General features: G+C 43.3%; 1 protein-coding gene across 2 annotated transcripts in view; it reads left to right on the top strand.

Annotated features, from left to right (window-relative positions):
* ORC1 (origin recognition complex subunit 1) overlaps positions 1–12,600 on the top strand; it is a 35,920-nt gene extending 23,320 nt beyond the window's left edge. For both annotated transcript variants that reach the window (XM_065913254.1, XM_065913246.1), the window contains exons 11-18: positions 722–823; positions 1,224–1,395; positions 2,094–2,201; positions 2,463–2,612; positions 3,297–3,416; positions 7,864–8,033; positions 8,990–9,077; positions 10,880–12,600. In XM_065913254.1, coding sequence (XP_065769326.1) covers positions 722–823; positions 1,224–1,395; positions 2,094–2,201; positions 2,463–2,612; positions 3,297–3,416; positions 7,864–8,033; positions 8,990–9,077; positions 10,880–11,074 — 1,105 coding nt within the window. In that variant the 3' untranslated portion in view covers positions 11,075–12,600. The remainder of the gene's footprint in view (positions 1–721; positions 824–1,223; positions 1,396–2,093; positions 2,202–2,462; positions 2,613–3,296; positions 3,417–7,863; positions 8,034–8,989; positions 9,078–10,879) is intronic.
* Positions 12,601–14,128: the final 1,528 nt, after the last annotated feature.

Here is a 14,128-nt window from a genome sequence, read left to right on the forward strand (position 1 = left end):
TTTGTAGTCATTGTGTATATAATACCAGAGAAAGTGAAAGTCGCTCAGTCGTGTCTGACTCCTTGCCACCCCATGGACTATAGAGTCCATGGAATTCTCCAGGCCAGAATACTGGAGTGGGTAGCCTGTCTCTTCTCCAGCAGATCTTCCCGACCCAGGAATCCAACCGGGGTCTCCTGCATTGCGGGTGGATTCTTTACCAACTGAGCTATCAGGGAAGCCCAGTATATAATAAAGGTAGAGGGTAAAATGAAGGTGCATGTTTAGAAAGGAGAAACCTCTCAAGCAGTGTCTGCGTGAGCCACCGTGGACAAGCCCTGGGAGGAGTCTGCAGTGCACTGCTATGCTTTTCTCAGGGATGGAAGGTCATGACACTGCTTCTCAGTTGCAGTATGTTTTAGAACTTTGTGGGGACTTTTTAAAAATAGGTAAGCCTAGATCCTGCCAGAAATCAGCTGAATCATAATCTCATGTGAGATGAGGTCTACCCACATGATCTGGGGAAAGCTCCCAAGGAATACATACTCTTGATTAGAACCACTGAACTGGGTAATTTGTCTGGGTGGAGAAGGGCCAAATGAAGAGGTTTAAGAATGAAGGCATTCCTATGGATTTGTGATTAAGGTTTCCAGTAGAAACTATAAAGTCTTTTCCTTTATTATGCAGTTGATAGTAAATTGTTTCTAATGTCCTCCTTTTCCCTCATTTACCACCACTGTAGGCTGCATGTTTCTGCTGTACCTGAGTCTCTTCCCTGTCGGGAGCAGGAATTCCAAGACATTTACAACTTTGTGGAAAGCAAACTCCTTGACCGCACTGGAGGGTGAGTTGTGTTGAGGGAGGCAGAATGGTCAGGAGGCCTCTGCTAGTGCCCCACCATAGGTGCAGTTCAACCAGTCTTTCCCTAGTGTTGGAAAAACAGGCAAGCTCATTGCTGAAGCAACTTTTGTTATCAGAGTATTTCTATAGAAATTTTGTCTTACATAGAAAATAACTCTGGCCTTTTTGGGGAGGCATTTTGCATACAGTGTTGCCTATGGAATGAGTGACTGTATATAAATAGGTCCTGCTCTGGTCAGCTTCCAGAAATGACCATTACTCCTTCCACCTCCACATTTCAGGGGTCTCTGTCCTTCCTTCAGCATACATTCTCATACTCATAACTGATGATAGCGTGACGCAGCTACACAGACCTAGCCCGGGGTCTTCTCCTCTTGTCCCAGGTGCATGTACATCTCCGGGGTCCCCGGGACAGGGAAGACTGCCACTGTGCACGAGGTGATGCGCTGCCTGCAGCAGGCAGCCCAAGACAGTGACGTTCCTCCCTTTCAATACATTGAGGTCAATGGCATGAAGCTGACAGAACCCCACCAAGTCTACGTGCAGATCTTACAGGTGAGCAGAGCTGGTTGGGCCTTCTTGTTTATTTTGTTTTGGTTTGGGGTGGTTTTTTTTTTGGTCAAGCAGCTTCCAGGATCCTAGTTCCCCAACCAGGGATTCAGCCCAGGCCCTCAGCAGTGAAAGTGCAGAGAGTCTCAGCCACTGGATTGCCAGGGAATTCCAATTTGGGCTTTTTGGAAAATACAGTTTCTGGGTGGCACATGAAAAGGGAAAGGTTTACTTAATTTTGTGCATATAACATGTTTTCAACTTGCCGTATGTGTAGCAGTAGAAAGGGCAAAGAAGGCAGAATTCATGCCCTCAAGGACCCTGAAGTCTGGGAGCTAGTACTTAGCCAGGAGGGTGAAAACCATTTATATACAGCAGGCGTGGCAGTAAACTGGAAAAGGGTAGGCTGGAATTTGAGTCTCACTCTTTGACTCACTAGCTGCTGTCCTGGAAGAAGTAATGTCCAGTCATGCAGTGATGATTCTGGAGGGGCTTCTGGGATTGCCCTGTGGCTCGTGTGCATTTCAGACACAATTTATGTCTCTTGTGGCCGTCTCTCTCCTCCAGGTGGAAGACAGAGGGTAGGATACCGAAGTCCTCAGGCTAAATAGCTTCCTCTATAGGCAGATTTAACTTTAAACTCTTAAAAGGGGAGTCAAATCCTTATAGTGTACCACACCCATTCTTTTCCCCCCTCACTGCAGAAGCTGACAGGTAAAAGGGCAACAGCCAACCACGCAGCAAAACTGCTGGCTAAGCGATTCTGCACTCAAGGGTCCTCTCAGGAAACCACCGTGCTGCTTGTGGATGAGGTGAGAAGGCACCCACGGGAGGACCGGAGTGACTCTTGACTGGGGCTCGGGAGCAGATACAGGCAGGAGGGAAGTCCTGGCTCCCTTCTCCTTCACTTGGGCACATTCTCTGGTGGGGAGGGGCATGTGTCCTTCACATCCTTGCTGCTCAGGTGGTGTGACCTGAGGGCACGTGCTGCGAAAGCAGCGGTAACCGGCTTCTCTCTGGGGTCCCGGCTCATTCTCTGTGGTTGACCCTGTGTCTCTCCCCGTTCCTGGCAGCTTGACCTTTTGTGGACCCAGAAACAAGACGTAATGTACAATCTCTTTGACTGGCCCACTCACAAGGAGGCCCGCCTTGTGGTCCTGACCATTGCTAACACCATGGACCTGCCAGAGCGCATCATGATGAACCGGGTGTCCAGCCGACTGGTAGGTCCATTCTCAAGCTGTTCTTATAGTCCCAAAGCTGGGCCAAGGAGTTCTGCAAAAATGAATACATAGGATCTAAAATAGATGGGGAAAAGTAAGAAATGTGATTTCTGAAATTCTGATAATTTCTACATTAGAATTAAATATGTCACCATTGCATGGTTTTCTGCAAATGTATCTTCTTGGGGTTCTACTACCTCTGCACTCAAACTGCACAGAGCACTAAAGGTTTAATTATTTTAAAAAAATATTTAAGTGCTTACCCCTTGGCAGGCAGTGTTAGACGCACGAAATATGGCAGTGAACAGGGCAGACCCGGTCTCTGGCCTTGTGGACCTTGTGGTTCAGTAGAAGTGAAACCAGAAGCTCAGCCGATGTTGTAGAGCCGAAGATCCTCCCTCCAACTCTAATGAGAGCACCTCTGCTCAGATCTACTAGTAAATGATTCCGGTAGAATAAAAGTTTCTTTTAAGCTAAATGAAAAAATCGTTGAGAACTACTGCCCTACAGGGTCCCACAGACCATTGTCAGTAACAAAAGGAGCTGGAAGCAGTGGTAGTCCTGGGATGAAATGTATAAATTGTTATCTGAGACTTGGTTTGGGGGATTTGCAAGTGGCTTTCCACCAGGACTGTCCGAGTGGGAAATCCATGAACTTGTTCCTCTGTCGTCTTGACTCCCCAGGGTCTGACCAGGATGTCCTTCCAGCCCTATACTCACAGCCAGCTGCAGCAGATCCTAATGTCCCGACTCAGACATGTAAAGGCTTTTGAGGATGATACCATCCAGCTGGTAGCCAGGAAGGTAAGTCGCCTTTGGGGAGCCCCTAGCCACACTGACAGTGTTTGCTGACCACCTGCCCATGTTAGGCCCTAGGCTGGGTGCTCTGGAGGTGAAGAAAAAATTAGGAAGTCCTGTAAAAACAAATTCCAGAAAATAGAAACAAAATTCTGAAAAATTCCTTAAGCTTATTGTATGATTAATTATTAAAAGGCTCTGAGTATGATGGGCTTATATGTATATATAAATGAAGATTAAGTAATTCAGAGTGCTTTGTATAATTAGAAGGGCAACATAGTCAATGTGGTAGACAAACCTGGTTTGAATTCTGACTCTAATAGGTGTGTGGCAAGTTATAGAAAAGTTACTTTAAAACCTCTGGGCTCCAGTTTTCTTCTGAAAAATAGCTATGTCATAGGGTCATTGTGGGAATTAAATGAGACCGTGTCTGTAATGTGCCTAGCAGGGTGCATGCTCTGTGGTGGGTATGACGTGTGGCATTCTCCCACTTGAGGCCCACTGGGAGAATGCCAACTGAGATTCCACTAAGACTTCTCCGAGGAACAAAGCAGGTTAAATGTCTACCTGGGGCTGAACAAGAGAAATCACACAGCCACAGTATTTCAGCACTTAAAAGAATTGTAAACTTGTTTCTAGTTTCTTGCCAGAAACAATGTAAATTCTGAATGGCTATAGCAGCAACACATGTCTATAATGTGTGCTCAGAGCTGGGCACTCTGTTAAGTATTAGGGTCAGCAGAGAGCCAGATATGGTGTTTATCTCCAAGCTATGCTTTCCAGGAGAGACAGCCTCAAAGTTACTCTCTACCCACTCTTTTGGGTAGAGTTTCTCCACCCCTCAGTTCAGTTCAGTCGCTCAGTCGTGTCCTACTCTTTGCAAACCCATGGACTGCAGCACGGTAGGCTTCCCGGTCCTTCACTAATTCCCAGAGCTTGCTCAAACTCATGTCCATTGCATCGGTGATGCCATCCAACCATCTCATCCTCTGTGGTCCCCTTCTCCTCCTGCCTTCAATCTTTCCCAGCATCAGGGTCTTTTCCAATGAGTCAGTTCTTCGCATCAGGTGGCCACAGTATTAGAGCTTCAGCATCAGTCCTTCCAATGAATATTCAGGACTGATTTTCTTTAGGATGGACCGGTTTGATCTCCTTGCACTCCAGGGGACTCTCAAGAGTCTTCTCCAGCACCACAGTTCAAAAGCATCAGTTCTACCACCGCAGTCATACAGTTTCTAAAAGTTCTTTCCCCTCTGAGTGGGCCTTTTATGCACCATCCTACTTATTTGAGGTTGTTTTCTTCCTTTGACCAGGGGAGGTCTTCAAATTCAGTATGCAAATAGTAACTGTCTATATTTAGTAAGGGACATCCCCTTCTTTGCAAAAATTGCTAGTGTTCCAGGTTGATCAACTTTGTTTATCTTTGCTTAAGAATAAATTTCTGGTCTCCTGCTGCGGTGTAAGTGGGATAACCTCCAGGGCAGAGCGTTTTATGGAAACAGCACAGATTACCAAGGCACAACGTTTTCTCACAGAACATCGCTCGAATGTTCATCCAACAGCATGAGACGCGGGGGAGGCCTAGGCAAGGGTCAACAGACTTCTTTGGTTTTTTGTTTTTAAATTGTTTGTTTATTTTACTTTACAACATTGTGTTGGTTTTGCCATACATTGACTTGAATCCGCCATGGGTGTACATGTGTTCCCCATCCTGAACCCCCCTCCCAACGCCCTCCCCATCCCATCCCTCTGGTTTTGTGGTCCATAATGGTCTGTTACCACTATTCAGTCCTGCCCTGAAATTGTGAAAGCGGCCACGTAAACAAATGTGCAAAGCTGTATTCCAGTAAAACTTTATTTACAAAAACGTGGCAGGCCATAGCGTGGTGACTCCTAAGCTAGGGCATCAGTTTCTTAACTTTCAAACAGTCCTCCTCGTTTTAGACAAAGTTCCCCCTTTACCCCCAGTTCCAGTACCACTAACAGTTTGAGTGTTTTGAATATTTTTAGTGTAGCTTTAGGTTTGTTCTTGGATTCCTCACTACTGATTTAGGACTGGGCTTTCTACAGTCAGCTAAGTCAACCACTACCCTGCCACCTCTTTCTAACTTGCAGAATTATATTGTTTACTGCTCTCCAGTTGCTTGCTTATTTAGGGTTCTTGATCTTTAAATAATGCTTCAGAAGGCTTCACATTTGGCTGCTGTTTTTACCCAAAACTCTTGCCTATAATTTCAAACCTCTCTTTTGTTTCTTAACATAAAAACAAACATACCTATATTGTTTATCTTGTAGTTATGATATCTGACGTCTTTGTGAGTTTACTTCCATCACTTCTATAAACAAGGCCACGTCTATATGGCCTTGTTTCCTTGTTTTTTGTGTTTTGCTCCTTAGAGCTTTATCTGGAAGTTGATCGAGGCCTGCATTGAACTTGAATTGATTTAGTTTGTTTTGCGCTTCTGTCAGTTACTGAGGGGCGCTGCCAATGGTGACCATTTTTAAACAAAATTCTCCACTGAGGGTTTTTAGGAGACACAACATGAATTTGAACTGCAGATCCACATGAGGGGTTGTGGTTGCAAAGACTCAGAGGATTTTTTTTCCCCTTACACCCCTTCCCAACACCAAAGTCACACAGGCCATTTTTCTTACCATCCCTTCTGCATGAAGAGTCTCTCATTCACCCTCATACTGGGGGTGTGGTGGTGTTCGGACCCCAAGTTTATGCAGTGTCTTCTTAGATTCCATGTTTGGTGTCCCCAGCTTTTTCTTTTGACTCCCTCACACCAGCAGCAGTCAGAAAGAGTGCTTATGGTCACCAAGACTCAGGCCCTTGGAGGGGAGCTGCTTTGGGTGTTTTCTTGCTTCCCAGGGTCCCCTGCCCACTCTTGATTCTAGACCTCTGCAGCAGCCCCTTGAGTCCCTGCTATTATCCACTGTATGGAGCTGCTTCACATGAGGAAAGGAGGAAAGATAGGAAACCCCCCCCAGGACATCCTCACCAGCTGAATATGGGGGATTAGAAGGAGGGAATAATATATACTGCTGTTCATATTTCTGTCTTAGGTCACTGAAAAAGTGACCCAAAAGTATTTGAATGTCTTATAGTTGACTTCTGAAAACAAATAGAAAACATAAACACTCCTATAATCCCACTTCCCAGAAATAACTCTTTTTAATGTCCTAGTTTGGTGTATGTGTATATACCTATATAATTTGCTTTTCTATTTTTTAGTGTTATCACTTTATTTTTGATCTGTTTCAATATTTATTTGTTTATTTGGTTGTGCTACCTCTTAGTTGTAGCACACAGGATCTTTAGTTGCAACATGTGAACACTTAGTTGTGGCATGTGAGATCTAGTTCCCCAACCAGAGATGGACTCCTGGGCTCCCTGTATTGGGAGCACAGAGCTTTAGCCACTGGACCACCAGAGAAATTCCTACAGTTTGCTTTTTTAAACCTGATGTTGTATAAATTTTGGAAGAAAATAGTTCTTTTGGGATACCATCGGACAGGATGTCATCGCCTGCAGTGGTCGTTAGGCAAATGACGGCGTTGCTGGCAAGCACTGGGAATGCAGAAACAGAGGTCCCTGCAGACAGTGCTGAGTCCAGGAGTTCCCTCAGTGCAATTTAAAATGCAAGTGCCCGCCTATGTCACCTCGGGAGAGAGTACAGGCCTCCCCGTGAAGGGAGCCCAGGAGGCCCTCAGCCCCAGTGCACAGGGAAGGGCAGGCACAAAAGTACAGCTGTTGGCGTGGGGGATTGGTCTGACTCATCTAATCACGGATTCCTCTGGGTCCTCCAGTTTCGTGGCTTCCTTCCCTCTTGATTCTGGTTCATTTAGCCATTGGTCAGGTGGTTTCCAAAATTCACCACGTGCTATGAGCCTCAGGCTGTGGCAAAATAGGCTCCACTTCAGTCTTTTGGCTTTTTCTCTTTATGCAAGGAACAGACCCTTGTTTTTCCAGATGGTTCAATAATAATCTTGGGCCAAGGGTCTCTTCTTGTAGATTTCTTCATTTCTCTATTATTAAATACAGCTGAGAATTTCTGCCTTTTCCATTCTGGAATTATCTGTAAAGCCAAGACAAAGGTGTGGACCGGGGGAAGAGTTCCAGACACAGTATAATAATTTACAGTATATCTCTGCTCCCACCAGGTCCCCGGAAAGGGCTAAGTACTTAATTTCAGGCTTAATTCCATTCGTCTTTATTGAATTTGTTGCAATGTTGCTTCTGTTCCATGCCCAAGAGGTATGTGGGATCTTAACTCCCTGACCAGGGATCGAACACTCACCCCATGCATCGGAAGGTGAAGTCTTAACCACTGGACCACCAGGAAAGTCCCCCTACCTTTCATTTTTAGCTGAACACAGAATCAGTTGGTTTTTCTCATGGGTTGAGGTGACAAGGGGACCTCAAGGAATAAAATATTGCCTCTTGTAGGTAGCAGCCCTCTCTGGAGATGCACGACGCTGCCTGGACATTTGTAGGCGTGCCACAGAGATCTGTGAGTTCTCCTGCCAGAAGCCCGACTCGCCTGGCCTGGTCACTACAGCCCATTTACTAGAAGCCATAGATGAGATGTTTTCATCATCATATATCACTGCCATCAAGTAAGACCCTTCTGCCTCCTGACTCCCAACCTCCCTCAGAGGACTACTGAAGAGGGCCAGAGAAGCATGTTTTCCTTTCAAAGCTTTTACTCATTCAACCTACACTTACTGACAATGCTGTTCTTTTTCTTAAGGGACATAGTCTAGTCAGAGAGACAGAAATGTAATCCTAGTATGATACATTGAGTTACACTATAGGTGTTTATGAAGTAAAGTGCTGTGGAAATAAGATCGAAGTAGCTATTCTCTAACTTTGAATGATGTACTCAGCCATGTAATGGGAGTGCTGGGACATGTCCAGATAAACTTGCTGTGTTCCCACACTTCCAAAGTGGTATTTTTCATATCATTTTGAGACTTTGGGGTGGGGGAGGGGAATCCTTGCCAAATAATATAGGAACATAGAAGGAAACAGTTCCAAGTTTTTTCCTGTCTCTTCTCTAAAGACACAGAATATCTTTATTGCCTTTTCTCCAGGTTGGTGATACAGGAAGTCCCCTACATAGAAATGAATTCCATTCTTAGAGTGCGTTCATAAGTCCAACAAAGTTAGCCTAGGTACCCAACTAGCACAATTGGCTAGATAGTACTGTACTTATACAGGCTTATATTTTCACATAAATAATACATAAAAAACAACACCGCAAAATAAGGAAAACATTTTTTCATCTTACAGAAGTATATAGTACAATTCAACACCTGGCATACAGGAGCTCGCAACCAGTGAAAAGGCAAGAAGAGTTACTGACTAAAACTGGGAGAGGAGGTGGGAGATGGTAGAATCATCAGCAATAGGAGACGGAGGGCAAGCTGCCACTTCACTCACCCTGAGGTTGACGGCACAGGTTCTGGTTCCTTGGTGGAACCAGATGCACGTTCGTATCTTTGAAGGTTCACATGTAAGGACTTACTGTGCAGCCACTTCGGAGAATTCACATTTCCTCATTTTCTTTAAGAAATTCCTCCATTCTGGAACAGAGCTTCCTGAGAGCCATCCTTGCAGAGTTCCGTCGATCAGGATTGGAGGAAGCAACACTTCAACAGGTGATTGATCTGTTTTTCAAAAATCCTAGATTTTGGTCTGGTGCCTTTAAAATATGTGGGAATATCAAACCAGCTTATTTTTATTGAGCTGGTATATTGAAAATAAAACCATATTGTATTGCATGAGAAGAGACTTATAGCAAATGATTTCTGCGTATGAGACTGAAGCTTTACTATGTGCAAGATACTTTTATTCAAGTGGGAGATTCACAGATAAACAAAAGTTACTGCCCTGATACAGCTTATGGTATAGTGGGAGGCACGGCTCTCAGAATGACCCTTGTTTAAAAACAAATCACAAAGACCAGCCCAAATGCTCTGAGCATAATTTCAATTATATCAAGTAAAGGAATCATTAGGGCTCATGCCTTAGTGAGCCGGGGGCCTCCCACTTATTCTACACTTCTCATGTCTCTTCACCTTGCCACACTAGAGTCAAGTTCAGTAGGGTCTTCTTTCCCCACTGATTCTGCCAAGCCCATTCCTTTGGCTGTGGTTTCGATGGGTAGTAGGTAGAGACAGTGGGAATCTCTTTGATCCATTCATGCGAGTCACTAATTAGATGACAAGGCAATTTGGCTATCTTAAGAGAGTCATAGTTACTCCTGCCATTTACCTGTGCTTCTTTGAACTTCTTCACTTTGACATTCAGAGCACTGGGTAGAAATCACATCGCATCGACACCTGCCTCAGGCCTTCGCTATGCTCTGTTTTAATTCAACAGTCTGATTCCTGTGGTCTGCACCAGTTCTAAGTTGGTTGCTAGGCACTGGCAGAGGCGAGGTTTGTTTGACACTGGTGTGCATAGGTACTGAGCTGCCTTTGAAGATGAATTATCAAAGATGTTTGAGTAAATACCCAGCAGTTTGTATGTCTGTGTGTATGAGTATGTTTTAGATAAATAGAGAAGTCAGGAAAACATTCCCTTCCAGCTTTTCTTCATTTATTTATGTTTGGCTGCTCTGGGTCTTTGTTGCTACTCTTGGGTGTTCTCTTGTGGCGAGCAGGGGCTACTCTTTGTTACGGTGCTCGGGCTCCTCATTGTGGTAGCTTCTTCTGTTGCAGAGCACAGGCTGTAGGTTTGCAGGCTCAGTAGTTGTGTTGCATGGGCTGAGCTGCCCTGATGCACGGGGAATCTTTCTGAACCAGGGATCGAACCCATGTCCCCTGTATTGGCAGGTGGACTCTTCCCTGGACCACCAGGGAAGTCCTAAGTTCTATTTTTAAATATTTAGTTGCTAATCATGTTTTGCCTGTTATTGGTTTTCCAAAGCCTGAGATAGCTCTTCTGCACAGAGTGTCTTGTATTCTCTCTGGACTTTTGACTTTTCCAAGGGTTATACCTTGGCACCTGCTCGCTGTTTCTGCCAAGGAAAAATGCCCGTATAGCAAAATTTGACTTGAATTATGATGATCTCAATTGGACCCATCAGCCCCTGGAGATGAGGACTGTTTGTACAGCTGTGACAGTTACTAGGCATTTCATATCTATTAATTCATGAGGAATATCATATATTTAATAGATAAAACTGAAGCTTAAAAAGTGAAATAACTGGCCCAGTTTGCTTATTTAGGTAATTGGTAGAACCAGGGTTCAGACCTGCTATTTTCTGATCCTGAGGCCAATACTACATTCTTTCCCTGTCTTTTCATCCCAGTGGGACACCCCTTGGTTCCCTTCTGGGGTCCTGAGTATCCTGGGGAAGAAGTGTCTCAGTTTCCCAAAAGAAGAAATAATGATTGGATACAGACCCAGGACTCCCTTTCTGACTAGCTGACCTCAGGTTTGCTTTTTGTTTCAGGTATACGTTCAACACGTGGCTCTGTGCAGGATGGAGGGCCTCCCGTACCCCACCATGTCGGAGACGATGGCGGTGTGTTCTCGCCTCGGTGCCTGCCGTCTCCTCCTCGTGGAGCCTAGCAGGAATGACGTGCTCCTTCGGGTGCGGCTCAACGTCAGCCAGGATGATGTGCTGTATGCGCTGAAAGAGGAGTGAAGGGCTTCACAAGGAAGGACTGTGATCTGTTTTTAAGGAGCCCTATTTCCTTTTTCTAAGCACATGGAATCATTGTACCAAAGTATGGAAATGGCTGTCATGTATTTTGGGACTTTCCATTAAACAATTTACTTTTTCCGGGGTGTTTGGGAAGTTTTACAGTCATTATAAATATAAAATTATAAAACCACACACCGTCCTTCCTACAGTAGGCCCTCTCTCTGGCTTTTATTTCTGTTAGTAGCCCTGCCATTTATTTAATGGTAACATACCATGTATATAAATATAATTACTGTATGTATATAAATACAATTACTGTATCTATATAAAATAGTTCCAGGGGACTTCCGTGGTAGTCCAGTGGCTAGGACTCTGTGGGCCCGGATTTGATCCCTGGTCGAGAAACTAGATCCTACATGTAAGATCCATCACAGCCAAATAAATAAATACTGTTTATAAAAAAAAATAGTTCCAAGAGAATAAAGAATTAGTTATATTGGTTGCCTCTAAGATGGCTACCTTCAGGGCTAGAGGAAGTCTTTCACTGTATGTCATTATGTTTCTTTTAACTTTTGAACAATGTGGGTGTAACATACTTAGTGTATAAAAAAGAACTGTTGGAAATAATATCAGTAATAAATAGTCCCTAGCAACAAATAGTAGAAAATGGAATTTTTAAAAAGGTACCATCTATCATAAAAAAATCTTTAAAAATCACTTAGATGGCACAAAAAATTAAGGAACCTAGGAATAAATCTATTAATAATAAAGAGATAATTAATCTCTAAATATAAATAAATTCTGATTAAAATCTTGATAGGGTTTTTTTGGTAACTTTGCAAGTTAATTCTGATAAACCAACAACTGAACAAACTGACATCTAAAAACCTGATGTCAGGTACTGAGGAAAACACATCATCCATGTCATAGTCTTGCCAGAAATGTTTGCTGTGAACTTACCAATAAAAAAAATTATCAGGTAAGTCAAAATTTACCTAATAAAAAGAGCTAAATAGCTAAATAGATGTGAGGACTTTGATTGGGTCATGGATTTAAGACATTAATACAGTTATAAGCATTATTATGGACTATATTCATATTAGGTAATAGGATTATGTAAATATCAAGTTTTATGAGTGTGACAAATTATTGTGGTTGTGTAGAAGAATGTCCTTGTTCTTAGGAGAATCATGTTAAGGCACTGAGTGAAATATAACATTTGCAACTAATATACATGCATATGTTTAAAACCATGCAATGGACCAAGGGTATCAGAATAAAGTATGTTACAATAAGAAAAAGGGAAAATGGGTAAATAAGGCATCCACAGAGTAAGAAACATGAATGGCCAACAAATTAGAAACATAGTAAAAGACGCCTGCAAGTCAAAACACTTTCATATCTATTAAAAAATCTTTCCGTGGTAATATAGAACAATTAGAACCCAAATGCCTCATTGATGTAAGTGTAAACTAAGACAACTGCATTGGAGATGATTTGGTAATTTTTAGTCTGTAAAATCCTATTAGCCAGCAATTCCACTGCTAGAAATACACCCTAGAGAAACATACATATACACAAGGAATATGTAAGAACATCCATAGCACTGTAATGGCAAGCCATTGGAAAAGTGAATTATTTTCATACTATGAGATACCATACAGAAATGAAAAGTAAGATCAATGGATGAAGCTTAAAACCAAGGTTGAGTATAAAAAGGAGTTAAAGAAAAATATGTGCAGGCAGTGATAATGATAAAATGTTAAAGCTAGCAAAAAATACTACCGGCTATTTAAGGATGTGCACATACATAGTACAATATGTCTACTAGCAGTAGTAATGCTCAGGAATACCAAAATCAGGAGAGTGGATATCTCTTTGGGAAAGGGTTGCAACATGAGAGGTGGAGAGGTGGCTTCAACTATATTTCTCAAACTTGAGGTAAGTGCCCATGTATTTAACTCACACAAGAAATAGAAACCATTGAGTGCCTACTATGTACCATGCACTGCCCTAAATAAAGCACAAAAACTTCTGCCTTTAAGTAGCTTGCATTTTAGCGAATGTTACATATTGTACATTTTTGAATGTCTTAACTATTTATCATTCAAATTTAATGAAAAGAAATACAGGAGTGAAATTTCCACTTTATTTACTTCTAACACTTTTTTTCTTGGCTACCCCTTGTGGCTTGTGGGATCTTGGTTGCCGCACCAAACCTGGGCCCTCTGCAGTGAGAGCCCGGAGTCTTAACCTCTGAACCGCCAGGGGATTCCCTGCAATTCCCATTTTAAAACAATAAAGATGCGGAATTCCCTGATGGTTCAGTGCTTAAGACTCCATTTCCACTGCAGCGGTACTGGATGGATCCCTGATCAAGGAACTAAGATCCTGCATGCCAAACGGTATGCCAAGAAGAAAAGCTGAGTTTTTTTGTTTGTTAGTTTGTTTTTGTTTTTTTAAGCTGAGTTTAAAAAAATATAAAATAGTAAAGACGGTCTCTTCCTCGGAGAAATCACCAAAAAGGAGGTGGGAAAGCTCTTTGTCCAAGGAAACTGGAAGATAATTCAGAAGTTTAGGAGACAGGCAGGAGGAAACGATTCGCAAGGTTCCAGAAGGTAGCATCTCTCCCCCGACCCCCCCTTACACTACCCCCTTACACTTGCAGGGTAGGAGAGTAAGAACTTGGTGTTGAACTGAAGTGACTTTATAAAGAGGTGCAATGAGTACTGCCTCTCCTATCTTAAGGATTAAACCCACCTTCTGATTAGAAAAGGTAACTTTAGATACTGCAAGATTAAGAGGAATCTGTGAGCCCCTTTCCCTAGAGACTCAAATTATAAAAGACACAGAAAGAGATGGCAAGGCAGACAAATCACTCCTATAGGGCGGCGGCCGCACCACGCTCCCCTCCGCGCCGATAGGGGCGGGACGAGGACTTGAAGCTAGATAGGTGAGCGTGCACCCAGGCAACCTCGGGAAGGGGAGTGAGGGAGGAAGGTTGGCGGGAAACCTGTGAATGGGCTAGTACAGACGGCGAGGCTGCTGCATTTG

The sequence above is a fragment of the Muntiacus reevesi genome, chromosome 1 (genome assembly GCF_963930625.1).
Source record: "Muntiacus reevesi chromosome 1, mMunRee1.1, whole genome shotgun sequence".
NCBI lineage: Eukaryota > Metazoa > Chordata > Mammalia > Artiodactyla > Cervidae > Muntiacus > Muntiacus reevesi.